The following is a 17,822-nucleotide window of genomic DNA, read 5'->3' as shown; positions in this document are numbered from 1 at the left end:
AGGCAGTTGTTGGTGCCATTACATAATTGGCTGTCTTAAAAAGCATAAAAGCATTTGAACAATTTCTAAATTATTTGCCTTTGCTTAGAGTCATATGTCTGGCAAGACATGACATGATGTGATGTCTCCTTCACGATCATCTAATTTCACTTTGAAAAAAGCAGTAGTTTCTCCAGATTTTCTCTCCCAAGCTCTACATTTTGCTGGCAGAATAGCCCTGCGTTATAATTCTTGTTCTGACCTGAGTAGTTCAACTTGCGATGTTCTCCTGAATGCCTTCAGTTCCCACTGGTAAGTACGAATAATTACAGCAAGCTACCCACCCAGCTGGAGTTTCCAAAGGCCTTTTAAGGAAAAGGATCACAGGGAACAGTTTTCTCTGGTCTCTGAATTATTTCACAGACCTTTACTTTCTTAATTTCTCTTTCCTTTTTTCAACCCTAAGAACATGTCAGAGGGAGGCAAGGTGGCAAGGATATTGGAAAACACAACTGATTTAAGTCTGGAGGTGGAGGTAACCAGAAGGGAGACTTGGGAGCCTGGGGAGCTGGCACTGGGCACCCTGCCTGGAGCACAGCTTGCTCCAGGAACCTGCCCGCTGCGAGCTACTACTCTAATTTGTGATGCTACCCATCACAGCACGCTGCCACAAGGTCTGTGTCATGGAACATTTTTTTGGCTGACACCAAGTGACTCGTCCAGCCACTCCATTGTGAGGAGCTACAGTCAGTTTTAATCAACGCAACATCTTAACATCAGCAGCTTAATCCACATCCAGTCCTTAATGAGATGTACACCCTGATGGCTCCTTCCTGTGTGGGCACTGAGTGAAGGCTGACAAGAGCTTGCAGAGCTGAGCTGCCTCCTCACAGCATAGCGTGTGCTTACTTAGCAAGGCTCTCAGAGCATACTGCATCCCCCACTGGAGTTACATTAAAATTAATTTGCAGGTCACAGTAAGTACAGCGGTGTCAAGGCAAGCATCTGCAATATTTGCAAAGTGGTGTTTGAAAAGTGGAGAACAAGCTGAGGATAGCTTACACTTCCACAAAGTTGCAATGTAGTAAATCTCCGCAGAAGGCTGTTAGACAGGCTGTAGGTGTATCCATCTTGTGCTGGTCACCAAAGTCCCATCCTGTATTAAAAATGCAAGAACCCTAACGAGAAGTCTGCCTTACTGCACTGTACGTGTAAGTTGTCAAAACAGCTGTTCACTTGTGAGCTTCACACAGAGGGCTACAAAGCTGGTGAGGGGCCTGGAGCACAAGTCCTGTGATGAGCAGCTGAGGGAACTGAGGTGTTCAGCCTGGAGAAGAGGAGGCTCAGGGGAGACATTATTGCTCTCTGCAACTACCTGAAAGGAAGGTGTGGGGAGCTGGGCGTGGCCTCTTCTCACAGATAACTAGTGATAGGCATACAGGGAATGGCCTCAAGTTGCACCAGGGGAGGTTTAGGTTGGCAATGAGGAGACATTTCTTCTCAGAAAGAGCAGTCAGGCACTGGGATTGGTTGCCCAGGGAGGTGGTGGAGTCACTGTCCCTGGGGGTGTTCAAGGAAAGGTTGGACGTGGTGCTTAGGGACATGGCTTAGTGAGTGATATTGGTAGCAGCATGGTGGTTGGACCAGATGATCTTGAAGGTCTTTTCCAATCCTAATGGTTCTGTGATTCTATGATATATCAGACCACGATGAAAACTGCTCTGTGGCTAACAGAAAGGCAAGCTGCGGTGAGAAATTACACTTCAGCCTTTAATACTGTAAAAACCATCCCAGTGTTTCCAATAAGCACAGAGCTTCACAATGAAGCAGCGGGGTTAATGAGCCCATCCATCTGCACAGGCTCGTGGTGCCCACAGAAGTGCAGCACTCTGTGTAGCCCCCAGCCTGTGAGTGAGGCAGCCTGGCAGCCTCGGGCACGTGCGCCCCACAGAGGTACATGAGCTGCACTAAGGCACTGCAAATTTGGGGTTTTGAGAGACTGGCCATATTAGTCTGCGAATTACAGATGATCTATAGTTACATATAGTTATATGGAGTGTGTAGCATATATAGCTACATATGTGGATAAATGTTTTACGTTGAGTTAGATTCAATCTTCTAATCAAGAAAACCTGCCAGGGTTCATTTTACATAGCTTATGCTGAAGTGCTGCTTTATTCCCCTTTTTTTCCCATTGGTAAATGATGGAAAATTCCCAGATCTAATACGCACAGCTTTCAGCGACACAATAAAAAGAGCATTTGTATCATATTCTGTGTTTAGCTCTTATATGTAAGCATTTGATGAACACACCTGAGAACATTGTATCTACAAGATCTGTGGGCTTCCTTTAGTGACTCAAGGCAGCTCACCTTATGGAGCCATTAAGTGTATGGAAACCTTACAAAACCCCGCAGAATAATAGTAACTAGACAGAACAGGAGTTTACGCACTGCTATAAACAGATCTGCTAAATGCTCTGGTAGGGAAAAAAAAAAAAAAAAAAAAAGTGTCTTTGCAGAAATAATGTTTACTTTCTCAAAAGTGAATGAGAAAAGGCATTTGTGAATAAACCTAAAAAAACTTTATTACCTAAAGAGGTTTTATGTATAAAAGCATTATGCTGACATGATTTTCTACTCCATAAAGCCTACTATGGCTTCCTTTATCCAGTTTAATGTCAGTGTGCTGGAAAGTGGTGGAAAATTACAAAATATGGTATTCACTGTGTGACAACATAGCTGCTTTCAGTTGGACAACAAAAGAGCGTGAGACTGAATGAAAGGATTTACTAAAAATTAAGCAGGAAGTAGCTAAAAGCAAATTTCAGCATCTGCAATAAGGAAGGTAGTATTTGCAAATCTACTCTTTATGGATGGATTTTCCATGGAAAGATAACCTTCTGATTGTTTTGATCTAAAATGCTTATTATAAATGGCATAACACAAGCAATTACCCTAATATGAGTTACAGCCTTCTTGTGAGATGACAAAAAGCAGACAAAATGTCAGCTGATGCTTCTTTATGTAAGAGAGTTACAAAATCTCATGACGTATTTGTTGCAGCTGTGATCAAATGTCTACACAGGAAATACAAAACATATTGAGGCTACATCGACAAAAAATGGAGACTGCTAAAAAAAACAACAAAACACCAGAGAACCAAATCACAATAGCAGAGAAGTTCAGTGCTTTGGTAGCTGATTGTCAATAAGGATAACTTGTTTTCCTTCATTCAAGGAACAATGAAAAATACTGTCTGTTTAATAGATGCAGTTCAATTAGGAAGAAAATCCCACAGTCAACTGTATCCAAACAAGGCTTCTGAAAAGTTATTTGGATTTTTAAAAATATCCATAGATCTGATGTATTGTGGCTGCCAGAAACTGATGACTTATGTTTATAGCCTTTTCCTTTAAATTCAACCATAAAAGAAATTCAAAGTTTTGCCACCTAAAGAAAATAGGACAAATAGTGAGGGTGAAATATCCACGGTCAACTTCTGCTACAAACTCAAACTATCCCATAGGATAAAAATATTCTGTTCCGTATGCCATTCACCTACACTCCCTGGAAAAAGTTCATCTGAGAGTGCTTCAAGCTGAGTTTAAGTCATTTAGAGCTTGTTTTTCAGGAACTAGTCAAGCAGGACTGAATTTGTGACTACCGAGTTTGCAAATGAGGAAAAGAGCAATATTGTCTAATACATTTCAGCTCAAAAACAAAACATGTGATTCTGGAAGCCATTTTTGCTGAAGCTTTGTGGATTGACTTTCATTTAAAGCGACATGAATTCAATGTCTAGTAACCTCCCAAAGTAGAGAGCTCACCCTTGCTTTGGGTGGTTTGGCTGAGATTCAATTTTTAGCAGTTATTAATGAGCAATTCTTGTTTATTTTCTGTCTAGTTTTGGGACAAATTGCTATTTAACAAGCACCAAGAAGTGTGCAGACACTCTATAGAGGTGTTATACTACGGATAAATGGCAAATAAATTACAGAGCAAACAGACAGCACTGGGAAAAAAAATGGCCAGGATGCAGCACGATGAAGCTGAAGAGCACAGGTGTCTTGTTCCACACCTCATCTCACTCATTAAATTTGACATTAAGTCATTTCACCTTAGTTTTACTAAGTTTTACTAAGTAAAACTAACTATTCTGTCCAGAATATCAGAGGATTAAAACAAGAACAATTGATAAAAAAGCAAGGGAAGAGTTATATGAGAAGATGTTGCCAAAAGAAACTGCAACTTTCCCGTATTGGAAAGCATCCCCTCAAACTCCTCTTGGCTTCCAAATAAAACACAAGCAGTGGATTTATGTTTCCTCTTTGATAGCTGAAATGCAGAGGTAAGCTTCCATGAAGACAAAACAAAAAAAAAAAATTAGGGCCCAAACTTGCTCAGATCTTGCCTAAATCTGCAGTAGCTTTTTGTGCCACCTACCCACCATTTCTACCACATTTTTTTGGATAATTCCAGAAGAAAATAACTGATTTGGATTTAAGGCATATTCCCACTTTCCCAAGCCTCTCTTCCCAATCACTGTCCATGGTATTTTGCTTTGGAGCACAGCCACCCAGATCCCAGACCTCACATACCTTCCATTCATGCATCATTTTCACTGTCACAAATTGTTTTGGAGTACCAGATGACAACAGCAAAATTTCTAGTCTAAAAGCTCCACAAATCAAGTGTGTTTTTACCATGATTTTCCTGGAAAAATAAATAAACCTCCCTTGTTTTAAATCCAGGTAACTGAGTATTTTTGTTTTCCAGCAGAGCCTATTTTTGTTTTCCAGCAGAGTCCCAATGAAACTGTGACCCAAATGACCAGAGCACTCCAGAACTCAGAAGATGAGACAGAGAACTGGCAGCGCTGGCCAGGCAAACCCACAGATGATTACATGACAATTTCAAGCAAATACATAACCAAAGATTTCTGTGAACATGTTCCTGATTAGCAGAGGGCAGCAAAAGAATCTTAAAGACATAGACTTCCTTCTTGTGTCAAGAACATTTTCAGAACATCAGATTTGTTATCGCATCTTTGTACCCACCATCTCCAGAGTGTGTCTTTGCTTCGGCTACAACACAGTCAGACTGTTGGTGATAGCGAGCTTCAGATTGGGCACGTTTTGCAATAAAAGAACAGAAAAGTACAGACTGAAGAAATAAAATTGGCCCGCTTGCCAGGAAATTACTGTGCTATTAAACATGACGATGAGATTCCCACAATCACAAGGGAAGGGAAAACATTTGAAACATATTAAAAACTCTTGAGGATAAATTTGCTGCTGGCTTAAGTGCAAACAGCCCCTCTGACTTTAATACGGCTTACTCCTTGGAACCAGCTGATACAACAAATCTTTGTTTTTTGCTATGTTCTTACCATGTAATGCATGGATCTACATGACCTATTGTTTGGCCTGCTTTCCTACTTTATTAGAAACCTGTAATGGCAAAAAAGGGTTAGGAAAAAAATACATTTTGTTTCATTACAGGTTGCCAAATGCCTATAAATATTTGATACATGTTTCTGCACATGTGTCACAAACACTGTTTCATTTGGAGCAGCAGATACATTAAGTTACACTTTGAACTCCTGATGAACATAAAGCTGTTAATGTTCTGACATGGATCTTTGTAATTATGAACAGAAACATAGCTTTACTTAACTGTCTACTTATTCTTTTATAAAAATGCTGCATGTTCATTGAACTGGAAATGACCAGCTCACTTTATCAGCACCTCACTAGGGAACATGCACAGTCTTTGGAGTTTAATGCTCTCTCTCCAGAACATTCCCAACTGGACAGAGCCTTTCTGCTACCTATCACATCTGGGAAGTGACCAGAAAATCCACCAAACCCACCACACAGGTGAAAATGGCATAAGTCAAAATCATCCTGGCATCTAGACAGCTACTCATGCTCTAGTTCACCTCCACTTGATGGCGTTCCAATCAATGAAATGGGAGTGTGTGTTTTGCCTGTAAAAAGCAGTTTTCCTGGGGATTCTCTAGAATATGCACAAAAATCATTTCACTCACTACAATGTTAATACGTCTGTAACTCGGAGGCAGATTGCTTTTTATTATTTTCACCAAATACAATGCAAAATAAGAATAAACTATTGCCCCCTCCTTAAAAAGTCTAAGTTCTTATACCATATGGAATGAGAGTGCAGATAGAAAACAGAAAAGCAAAAAGGCGTTAAAAAAACTATTCTTATTATTTGATTCCTAATCCAATTTAGGGAGGTGATTTATGATCGTAACATGGCAATATTAAAAACACCCAATGTTTACTACTTCTATTTTTTTTTTCCAGCAAATTGGTTGAGTTAATTTCTGTGACACACACAGCTGTGCATTAGTTCCTTGTCATGGAAGCCCACAGGGCCATGGCATTCCCATGCATCTTATGACAAAGTCATCTTCTAACATCTCTTTTGACAGCACAATATAATCTGCTAGTGCAGGTATTTGTATTTGTAGCCATTTTGAATAGCTACAGTTTGAAATTTTGGAAGAACAAAAATTCAAATTATGCATTTCTGTTTTTATAGTGAAGCTACTTTTTTTTTCAGCCTTTTACTTAATTTTCAAATGACAGCTTCACCTCATGAAGTTTGGTTACAAAACAGCACTGTATGTGGCTTAGGTAGTAAATGATTGACTTGCTAGAGCTTACTCTTAAAATAAGGTACCATCTAAATGGCAGGAAGAACAAGAACTAGCTGTGGGTCATCATTTATCATGTCATTCAATAGGAAACAAACATCCAGCAGAAGGGGGCAGTAATATTCAGTGAATCCTACTGCATTCAGACACCTTCTTCTTTAAATAGAGCTGTCAAAAATAGGCCAGGTGGGGTTCTACCTACCAATATGGGGCAAAAATCTACATTATCCTATACTCCACTATGTATACAATTATGATGTAATTTCCATGGGTAGTTGTTAAGAAACATCTCAGAATGGCAAAGCTGAAATTCACTTAATGGGTGCAAATATCCCCAACGAGAAATGAAGCCTTTCCTAATTTTTCCTGCTGAACCCTAGCTACAGATAAAATGAAAGAAAATAACTGGGGCGGGGGGGGAGGGATTGATGCTTTGAAAACTTGCAAGGAAGACATGCAATGAGCAAATTCTCCCGCTCTGCCAAGCCTCCATCTCCCTAACACAGAAACACCACACCAGGAAAATAACTCTTCCCAGATCAATGGAACTTGCTCTAGATTTTCAGGAGCCAGGGAAAAAATGGAACAGCACCAAGGCAGGGGTACATTTTCTCCTTTGCCACCCTTCTGGTGGCATTACTGAGGTTACTATGGATGGCTGTGTCTCTTCCAGTGTTTTTCTGAGACCTGGCCTATAAGAACCAATAAACTGACCTCAGCTAAGAGGCATGAATTCAATACATATTCTATATACATTTCTCAACCTTTCATATGCAACCTGGAATGGAAACAGAAACAAGGGTATCACAGCCTCCAGATGCTTCAGCTGAAGTAAAAATGTTGAGGAAGAAAATGTTGAGGTTGAGGAAGATAGTACGTTTCAGTGCTTGCTTTCACCTGGAGCAGAGGATGTTTAAAACAACTATCGTTAAAGTAAAAATAATGGTGGTGGTTTTTTTTTTCAATGAGAGTTTGCATGTTAAAAAAAAAAAATAGAGAATTTGTTAGTTGGGGCATAAAATCTCCACCTGGTGGTGAGTCTTGACACAGCAAAATAACCTATTTCTAAGGATAAATCCCATTCCAGCACATAACCTTGATTACAGGCAATCCTAAAACAATACGTGAGGGTGAAGGGCAGCCTTCGGAAAAACAGCAATATCCTATCCCCCTGATTTTCCATCATCTTGCTTCAATGCGTGAGAGGAGCTGAAGGATCCTTCCAATTGCACCACAGCCACCAGCTGCACAAATGACCTTCCCCAGCAGACAGCCCATGCTTCACCACGTGCCCTGCTCAAGAAGCATCAACACCATGCCTTGCAGCTCAGGCTGCCCTCCTCCCTCCAGCCTGCATCTGCAGGGAGTAGGGTGGAAGGTGAAGAAGCACTCACCAGTTTGGCCGTTGCAACAAATGCCCCTTGCCAAGGACAAGCGTCCTCTCCCGAAACTGAAGTTCTACTCCATTTGCACGTCGTTTACTTCTAATAGATCAAAACTTTACCCAAAATAAGTTATCCTTATCCACAGGGTTCTCCAGATCCCTCAGTAATGTTTTATCATTTCAGAGAGAATTCCCTAGCACACAGCTCATTCAGTTTTCCCCTAAACATTACTGGTTTTACACCTTAGAAATACTTTCTGCATTTACAGCTTCCTACCCATCTTATTAAAAAGTAACACCTTGCTCATCTGACATTTTCAATAAAGTCTTACAAAGCCTTGTAAGACACAATAGGAACAGTGTAAAATGGAAACAAAATTTAGAAAGCCAGAAGCTCGATCTACGGAGTTGCCCCTTTGTACACCCTGAACATTACCCGTGCTTTGCAGCTGGTCAGTCTGGCTCCTGATGCGGGAGCAGAAGATCCCCGTCTCACACCTGAGAAGCTGAACCGCCCTTGCACAACCTGTACGAAGTCGTGACTTGCACTCAGCTACCGCAGATGCACATACATGCAGCTGGCAGCCAAGAGTGTGACCAAGGCCAGCAGTGTGCTATCTCCATATACATACACACGCATGTCTGTGTGTCTGTGAGCACAGAAATTAAAATTAAAGTCAAAATACACACCTTTTGCTATACCAGAAGAATCATGCAATTATGGACTTTCGTGCCCCTCTCCAGAACATCCAGGATGGCCTATTACTGTGTGCACAGATTATTCACTAACCGCGACACGCCTGGGCCCGGCCAGTTGCGGAAGGCGTTTTGGAAACCGGGCTTGGAAATGGGGGCGCTGGGGGCCTCGGGACAGCAGGCCGGGGGAGCACGGCGGGGCCGACGGGCAGCGGGAGGTCCCTGACGGCCAGGAGCAGGCTCCCGTCGGGCAGGAGGCAGGAAGCCCCTGCCGGGCAGGGGGAGGCTCCCGTCGGGAAGCAGGATGGACCTTGCCGGGCAGCAGGACGGCTCCTCCCGGCCGGTCCCGGCCCTCCCCAGCCGGCCCCCGGCGCCACGCCGCAGCGGGCCCAGTCAGGGGTCGGCCCAGCAGCAGGCGGCGGGGCGGGGCCGAAAAATTCCCAATTTCGTGACTTTGCGGCGGCCCGGGGGAGTGAAGGAGGGGTGACTCACGGCGCCCGGGATAAATAGGCGGGTGCTTACCTGGGAGCAGCACTGGGTCCTCGGCGCTGAGCATCCGCAGAGCCCGACCAGCACCAGAACCAGCACCACGGAGCCCCGCCGGGATATGATCCTACCCTGCGCACTGGTCCTCGGTCTACTGGCTGCCGGCCACGCAGGTGAGACCCGACCCGACGCGACCCGACCCGACCCGTCCCCGCCGGGCCGGCAGCAGCCGGGGAGGCCGCTGCGGTGGCGCGGGTGAAAGCGACGCGCAACGGGCTCCGAGGCAGCGGGGGCCGGGCCGGGGGCGGCCGTGAGAGGCCGGCAAGGGCCCATATCACGGCCCCGCTGTCCTGGGCATGTAAGGAGCTTCCATGGGGCTCCGCTGCACTTGCAGCCTAGGGGTGGTTCACGGGGTGTAGGTTTCCAGGTGGAAATCCAGAAAGATTTTTATTTTTATCTTGTACTTTTTGTGGTTTCTAGAATACTGAAGTATGGTAGGAAGGATGTCAGGCCTCCACTGACCTGTGTGAGGTAGCACAAATGCTCTGAGAAGCTTTTCACAGTCCACAATATCAAGTTCCTAGTTTTTGTCGTTAGCTGTTACCCATAGCTCTCTAAAGTATAGTGTGAGTGCGTACTCATTCTGTTGACATCCCAGTGAACACTAAACTTCAGGGCACTGTCAACCTACATCTAAAAACTTCACTCGGTGTGGTGAGAACACTGATCTAGGTATAAAAGACACTATTTTAATCAGAGTATTTAATTTTGTTCTAGCCAATCCTTGCTGCTCAAACCCGTGTCAGAACAGAGGAGTATGCATGACAACAGGATTTGACCAGTATGAATGTGACTGCACAAGGACAGGATATTATGGGGAAAATTGTACAACACGTAAGTATCTTGGATCCATTCTCATGGAAATGAACTTTGAGAATTCAATTCCAGAATTGCAGGTTATTCTTAATAGCTAACTTACAATCTTTCCATCTGTGCTCACAGCGGAATTCTTCACGTGGCTGAAACTAACATTGAAACCTACGCCAAATACTGTCCATTACATTCTCACCCACTTCAAAGGAGTCTGGAACATCATCAACAACATCCCCTTCTTACGAGATACTATTATGAGATATGTATTGACGTGTAAGTATAAGTTCTCCCTTCTCATACTCTTAACTGGCAGGAGCTACTTGTAGGACTCCAGAATACTCTACTTGATCAGTTTATTCATGAAGTAGCAAGCTAAAATGCACTAAGGTAAAAACACTCTAAACAAAGTTTAAGATTTCGGTGCATTGCACACTTGATGTGAAATGTGCTTTCAGACAGAAATGCATTTTGCTCTCATCACTGATAAAATCTAGGATTTTGCTAGCATATAGCATAACATGAACCATTTGATGCAAATTTCAATAGTTGGATCCAATTGCTAATTCAGAACCTATTCCTGTTATTCAGCAACCATCAGTTACTGAAGTGAAATGGGATTATATGTGTGGAATTTGATGCAACTGCTGGCAAAATATATGGAAACAATCTGGCCATGTGACTTACTTCTTGAGTCTGAAAGGTATAGTTTTAAAATAAAAACAAATACATATAATTTTTATTCTCTCTTCCAGCAAGATCACATTTGATTGACAGCCCACCAACTTACAATAGTGACTATAATTACAAAAACTGGGAAACTTATTCCAATCTTTCCTATTACACAAGAAGCCTTCCCCCGGTAGGACGTGACTGTCCAACACCAATGGGTGTTAAAGGTAAGGAATAAAACAGATGCATAACATTCATTTCTAGGAATTCCTATTTATCTTTTTGTTTTAGAAAACACCAACAGGCAAGCTTGTCTACAACCTTTTAACAGTGTAGTTGACTTTGAGGATAACCATGTATTGCATATTGTGTAATGACCTTAAAGATAACCATTCTGGTGTTTGTTGTTGAATCCTGCATTAATAAGTTGAAAATAGTAAGTCTGTTTTGTTAGGAACAAAATTAAGTAGTAACCATAGCTGTCTTGAACATCTCACTTTACTATAAGGAGATTTTCTTTTCCTTGTAGGTAAGAAAGAACTCCCAGATTCAAAGCTGATTGTGGAGAAGTTTTTGCTGCGGAAAAAATTTATTCCTGACCCACAAGGCACGAATGTGATGTTCACATTCTTTGCCCAACACTTCACTCATCAGTTCTTTAAGACAGACCACAAGAAAGGACCTGGTTTCACTAAAGCTCTTGGCCATGGGGTAAGACTATAGCTCTGTAACTTGAACACAGCACTTAGCTCTTAGGAGCTACTAACCAGCTAGAATGATACATTGCAGGTAGTCAAAATGCACAAAGACTAGTACATATACCATTCAACGTGCCCTGCAACAAATCAGGAAGTTATGGAAGAGGGGAGGCAAAACTCTGGTGACTGAATAGTCACATAATTCTCTTTAAAGGCTCTGTACAGTGAGGGCTATGACTTTTTTTTTCCCAAGAATCTGCTTTTGCTTAATATGTTAGGTCTATTAAAATTAAAAAGAACTTCAAAAGCAAATTTGAATTTTAAGATCTTTATCTACAAAGCAGACAGCCTTTGGATAAAGAATTTTTCAATATGAATGTTGTGTGTATGTCTAAAACAGAAAGCTGTAAAATGTTTGTGTATATAAAGAGCTGGCTGCATAATAAAAAGCTGCTGACACTCTAAACAGAGTCCTCTTAAATTGCCAGTCCAATTTAAAAACTTACAGAGTGATTGCTCCAGTTGCCAGGAAATAATTTGGCTTCAACTTAAATATCATTGTGTGATACTTATAAGGTAACAATATTATAATTAAAAGGTAAACATTAAAGGGATGAAATCGTATTGGCATCCACAGAAGTAGGACCTATCCTAAAATAGCAAAAAACGTAGCTTGTCTTCATGTTCCAAATGCTTTTATTTTACAGGTTGACTTGAATCACATTTATGGAGAGACTTTGGAGAGACAGCTTAAACTGAGACTTCTCAAGGATGGAAAGCTAAAATACCAGGTATGTCTTATCTTCCCGCCTTTTAATTAGATGACATTTCTTAAAATTAGTGCTCTGCTTGCAGTGTTGCTTGCTTTAAGTCAGTGCTAACAGAGTCAATACATCGTAACTCATAAGCATGATAGCTTATGACTCTCCTCTTCTTTCTCCCTTCCTCCTGTGTGCCCTCTTTGGCAGATGATAGATGGGGAAATGTATCCACCCACAGTGAAGGACACTCAGGCAGAGATGATCTACCCTCCTCATGTTCCTGAACACTTGCAGTTTTCTGTCGGGCAGGAGGTGTTTGGTTTGGTCCCAGGTTTAATGATGTATGCTACAATATGGCTGAGAGAACACAATCGGGTCTGTGACATCCTGAAACAGGAGCATCCAGAGTGGGATGATGAGCAGTTATTCCAAACTACTAGACTCATATTGATAGGTGAGTGTAACTTCTACTACGTGCAATTCAAATGTTCCATTGAGCTTGATGCTTCCACCTGTGATGTACTGCAGCTGCAGTAGATCTAGTAAGAGGAAAAACTGTTACTTAATTGTTGTATGAGGGCATAAATCTGAGCCTTCATGACCTGACACATTAAAATACAGCTGCCTCCTGCTATGTTAAATACCAAAACTGAAGAAAATTGAGTCAAGTGATAATTAATTCCGGTATTTAAGGGAAACAGAACTGAAAGCGGTGAAAAGATGGGAAGCTAAGATTCGTTTCTCAGAGAGGAGGCCTGTGAGGCTAGATGACCTCAGTTGCTCTGAGAGAATTTTTTCTTTTTTTTCTCTTCTGGGGTTGGGTCAGTTCAGATATGCTTTAAGAGGGGCTGTGGTTAAGTCTAAAGTTCAGGAAGCTACATGAAATGTTATTGCACATACTTCTCCTGTCTAATTGTCTGCTAAGTGGTATTTCATCTGTTAATGTTGACACGTACCATGTTTGGAAAGACTGTGCCCAAATCGTGGATGAAACAGTAAACCAATAAAAGAAAATTGTTTTAAGCAGCTCAGAAGCTGAGAGGTTGCTTTCAGATACTAGCTTTCTTTATTGTCCCCTACCTCTGTCCTAGATAGTAACCAAGCACCATGTTGATACTAATGTATGTTTTTCTGCAAATTCTGTGGAAAATACATTTAAGTGTAGCTTGAGGGGACCAGAGTGAAGGAAGCTATAAGGCAAAGAAAGGTTTGTCTGCCACAGCCAAAAACTTGGGCTCTTAAGTACTGTTCTACCCCCTACTTTTAGTCGCATAAAATACATGGATCTCTCTCTGTACTATTAAGGAATGATGAGGAGTGTTTGCTATCCTGATCCCTATAGTATTTTTTCCAGAAGAGTTTAGAAATTGTATGTTCTCTCATAGATAGGGTTCCTCAGGGAATTAGTACCAATACTGTGTCCCTTTTCCTTCTCCAACAGGAGAGACAATCAAGATTGTTATTGAAGATTACGTGCAACACTTGAGTGGCTACCACTTCAAACTCAAGTTCGATCCTGAGCTTCTGTTCAACCAGCGATTCCAATACCAGAACCGAATTGCAGCTGAATTCAATACTCTGTACCACTGGCACCCACTTCTGCCTGACACTTTTCAAATACATGACCAGGAGTACACTTTCCAGCAGTTCCTCTACAACAACTCTATAATGCTGGAACATGGCCTTTCCCATATGGTGAAATCTTTCTCCAAACAAAGTGCTGGCAGGGTAGGTACTTTCTCAAGTTAACAATTTGGGGGTTGCATCAGGGGTGCAATACATCTATCCAAAACTATATGAAGGCATAACTTCCTCATAACTTTTATCTGGAGATCTTATTACTTTTCATCTTTACTGAATAGGTTGCCGGTGGAAAAAATGTTCCTGCTGCAGTACAGAAAGTAGCAAAGGCTTCAATTGACCAAAGCAGACAAATGAGATACCAGTCCTTGAATGAGTACAGGAAACGCTTCATGTTGAAACCATTTAAATCATTTGAAGAACTTACAGGTAACAGTTTTTAATCCTTCTTCATAAATAAGTGCCCTTGTCTTTAAAATAGCTAACAGAAGCCTTCAATCCTGTTTCTGAACTTCAGCAGGATGGTGTTGCCATGAAAACAGGATTTTTCCACTTACTGTGTTTATTCATCAATAATTACAGGAGAAAAAGAAATGGCTGCTGAACTGGAAGAGCTTTATGGAGACATAGATGCTATGGAGCTGTATCCAGGACTCCTTGTAGAAAAGCCACGACCAGGTGCCATCTTTGGCGAAACAATGGTAGAAATCGGCGCACCATTCTCTCTGAAAGGACTGATGGGAAATGCTATCTGTTCCCCAGAGTACTGGAAGCCCAGCACCTTTGGTGGAAAAGTGGGATTTGAAATAATCAATACTGCCTCCTTACAGAAGCTCATCTGCAACAACGTGAAAGGCTGTCCTTTCACTGCTTTCCACGTCTTAAATCCTGAACCCACGGAGGCAACTATTAATGTTAGTACCTCAAACACAGCAATGGAAGATATCAACCCCACACTACTACTGAAAGAGCGATCTGCTGAGTTATAAAGTATTAATCTATTTATTTATTTATATAAATTATTTTATTTATAGCTTAAAGTTTAAAAAAAAAAAAAAAACCTTTTGCATCTTCACTTTGGGGGTTGCCCTAGATTCCTTACTCGGGTAAGGCTTCCACTTACAAAAGGGATTTTCTGTGTTTCAGCTCTAAAGCAGTGAATCCCTTGTTTAAAATCTTCTGTAACAGAACTACGTATTCCAAAGTGGATGAAGGTTCCAATTTTTATTTTGTGTTTTGTATTTGTTTTAATATGTGACAACAGGTGTTGGGTTTTGTCTTGTGTAGGTCTCAGAACACTACAAAAGCAACTTGTTGCTTAAGCTTGAAAACAGGTCAGCAAACTAAAAATAGAAGAAAATTTGACGTAATGAAAACCACCAGAAAAGATTCTGAATTCCATATAAGCACTCCAAAACTAACAAATACATGTTTATAAGACTTTTTTAATGTTGTAAAGTCAGAAAATGCGTTACATTTATCAATGACACTACCTCTCCCTCATTGCAAATAAGGCAATTTGCACAGTAACTTGCATATTTGTGGGTGTTTGTTGTTGTTTTTTATTATTATTATTTATTTTTTTTTAAATCTGTCCTTGCTTAGGGCATTAGGGCATTGTCCTTGCTTAGGGCATTAGGGCATTATAATGCTTTTTGTTTTTTTTTTTTTTAATTTAATTATTTAAAGAAAATAGAACTAGTCTGAGATGCTTCTTATTTTTGAAGCATATATCACGTTATTTATGTAAGAAGATGATAGCAATCGTACTGAGCTTAGAAATGACTATCAGGCTGGAATACAATGCTACTTGGCAACAGCCAATGCATTTTATTTTGCAAATTCAGGGACGTTTTAAACTTAGTCCAAAGTGTTAGTTTTTTGTTTGTTGTTGTTAGTTTGGTGGTGTGTGTTTTTTTCATAGCTGTAGTTCTCTGGTCTACTTGACAACATAAATTTTATTCTGTCACTTTAAGGACAAATGGACAGTACAGTTTTAGTTAAGAACAAGACTATAGTATAGGTTTGTGTACCCAAACTGAGATTATTGAGGAATAATAAAAACTGGGAAGCTATGTAAACATATGCAGTACTGATTGAGCAAAACTTCAAGGCAACAAGACTTTGTTAGCTTAGGTTTTATATACACAATCCATAGTAATGAATTAGAGCTCTATTTATTTGATTGGGGGGGATGCTAATATTTTATTTATAGATTACAAACAGAGGCATTTTAAATGAGTGGCTTAAGCTTAACAAAAACTGGCTAGTTAGCACAAAATGTCCTAAACATGTGTCCTGATCCAGCACTAAAATTTCTAGCCTCATATGGGCACATAAAAAGTTACACAGGATCTTGTACCAGCACTTAAACCTTTGCATATAAGGGTATCTTTTTTTAATTTCTAGAGAGGAAATATAGAAGATGATCTTCCCATAAAAACAGCTGGGGAACTATAGGTAAAAAGAATGTCACTTCAGACTGGAGTAGAGCAGCAACCTGGTATTCTGTGCCCCCACACAAAATTCCTTGACTACTTGTGGAAAAGGACTTGAGTTTATGTTACATCTGAATCTCTCAAACATTTGTAGAGGCTTGTGTTGTAATGGCTATGGTAGTAGAATAGCTTGACTTGTGACTTCTTTGTTTCTATGGATTTGTTTGAAAACACTGATTACCTTCTGCAGAGTAAATTTGTAACCATTAGTGCAATTAGCTGACTCCAGATCTCCTATAACAATCAATACCAGTGACTGATTTGACATGGTCTTTGGTCTAAACACTTCAGGAGAAGGAAGGGCATTTTGTTTCTCTATCTGAGGCACAAAGAAAGGAGAAACTTCAATAACCTTGTACAAAAATGTGGTCAGGACTGTATATTCTAATAAGACAAAACTATTTGGTCATCAGTTAAACATGTAGTTGTCGTTCAGATTATCTCTGGAACGCGTGTCAGAGCACCTTTCTACCATTAACAAAGAAAACTGCTTGGCTTAAAGTCAAAGAGGGACAAGTCTGGACAAATTTAGTTATTTTGGGGTAGGTAAAAAGGAATTTGGGAGAAAAAGTTTATGTCAGCTGAGTTGCTATAAGCTGCTTTGGAAAGGAATCATGTTCACTGTGCATTTTGTTCTCTGAAGCCACATTTCACTTGTCTGTGACCCAACCTGCTGGGTTTGGCTGGGTTCAAGTTGCACATGATAAATATGTGTTCAAAATTATTTATTTAAAATTCTGTGAATTATTTCACTTTATTTTTGTAGGACAAAAATGTTTTTAAAATGCAATTGCTTATATAAATAAAATGAAAACATTACCTCAATATGCTCCCGTGACTGCAACTTTGTATTAAACAATTTTTTCATTTTATTTTCCATTCATGATTAAATGAGTAACCTTTGGGATATACTAAAAATGGGCAAAGATAGCTTTTGAATTTTAAATCCAGAATTATCCCTTATATCCCCAAATCAAGGTGCCTATAATTCAAATCATCCAAATGTAGTTATTTTTCTCTTCTGCCGCTACTGAAAAGGGACTTCATTATGAAATCCATGGAGAACTCACTGTGCCGCATGCCAGCAATGCTCTCTTGAGTGCCTGAGCATTTTGGAGGGATGGTACATTGTTGGCGACACATAACACCATGCTGGTGTAACCAACCTCCCTGTGCTGCTATTGAGTACTAAAATGTTCAAAGCAAGAATAGTTCATATATATTTCCCTTCAAGCTTAGCTTAAAAGTGGAAACTACTTTAGAATACTAGCAGCAATTAGACAGGGTCTTCGCAGTTGGGCATGTTTTCATCTATGGTACTTTGCTGCTGTTGTGAGACAGTAATTTGTGTCTGCAAACAGATGAGGCTAAATCAACTGTGACAGCCGCTTCATGGACAGTATCAACCATTTGTCTTCCCTCTCTACAAGGGCCCAGATTTGATCTTTTTTTATTTATTTATTTTTTTTTCCTAGCAAAGTTATCTTTGACTATCTTGACTAACTTTGACAAA

General features: G+C 40.6%; 2 protein-coding genes across 3 annotated transcripts in view; one reads left to right on the top strand and one right to left on the bottom strand.

The window, feature by feature from the left end:
- The window catches only part of PLA2G4A (phospholipase A2 group IVA), a 118,526-nt gene extending 109,121 nt beyond the window's left edge, over positions 1–9,405 (bottom strand). Inside the window, exon 1 of one of the 2 annotated variants that reach the window (XM_068690664.1) lies at positions 9,266–9,405. The gene's annotated coding sequence lies outside the window, so the exon portion shown is untranslated. Of the gene's footprint in view, positions 1–8,737; positions 8,949–9,265 lie in introns of those variants that run through there. The other variant, XM_068690663.1, reaches the window with a different exon arrangement.
- Positions 9,267–17,134, top strand: PTGS2 (prostaglandin-endoperoxide synthase 2). Its single transcript, XM_068690667.1, has 10 exons — positions 9,267–9,402; positions 10,007–10,123; positions 10,232–10,375; positions 10,855–10,998; positions 11,301–11,482; positions 12,177–12,260; positions 12,438–12,684; positions 13,672–13,958; positions 14,093–14,240; positions 14,394–17,134. The coding sequence occupies exons 1-10, from the start codon at positions 9,351–9,353 to the stop codon at positions 14,798–14,800; spliced, it is 1,812 nt and encodes a 603-aa protein (XP_068546768.1). The 5' UTR covers positions 9,267–9,350; the 3' UTR covers positions 14,801–17,134.
- The last annotated feature ends 688 nt before the right edge of the window (positions 17,135–17,822 follow it).

Source organism: Anas acuta, chromosome 8 (genome assembly GCF_963932015.1).
Source record: "Anas acuta chromosome 8, bAnaAcu1.1, whole genome shotgun sequence".
Lineage (NCBI taxonomy): Eukaryota > Metazoa > Chordata > Aves > Anseriformes > Anatidae > Anas > Anas acuta.
Note: the sequence above shows the minus strand (reverse complement) of the source record. Positions and strands in the feature narration are given on the sequence as shown.

Bases quoted from the DNA above. Each gene is read 5' to 3' on its own strand.
- PTGS2 (XM_068690667.1), top strand. From the start codon at position 9,351: ATGATCCTACCCTGCGCACTGGTCCTCGGTCTACTGGCTGCCGGCCAC. The intron at 10,999-11,300 runs GTAAGGAATAAA...TTTTCCTTGTAG, and splicing joins AACACCAATGGGTGTTAAAG to GTAAGAAAGAACTCCCAGAT. The intron at 12,261-12,437 runs GTATGTCTTATC...CCTCTTTGGCAG, and splicing joins ATGGAAAGCTAAAATACCAG to ATGATAGATGGGGAAATGTA.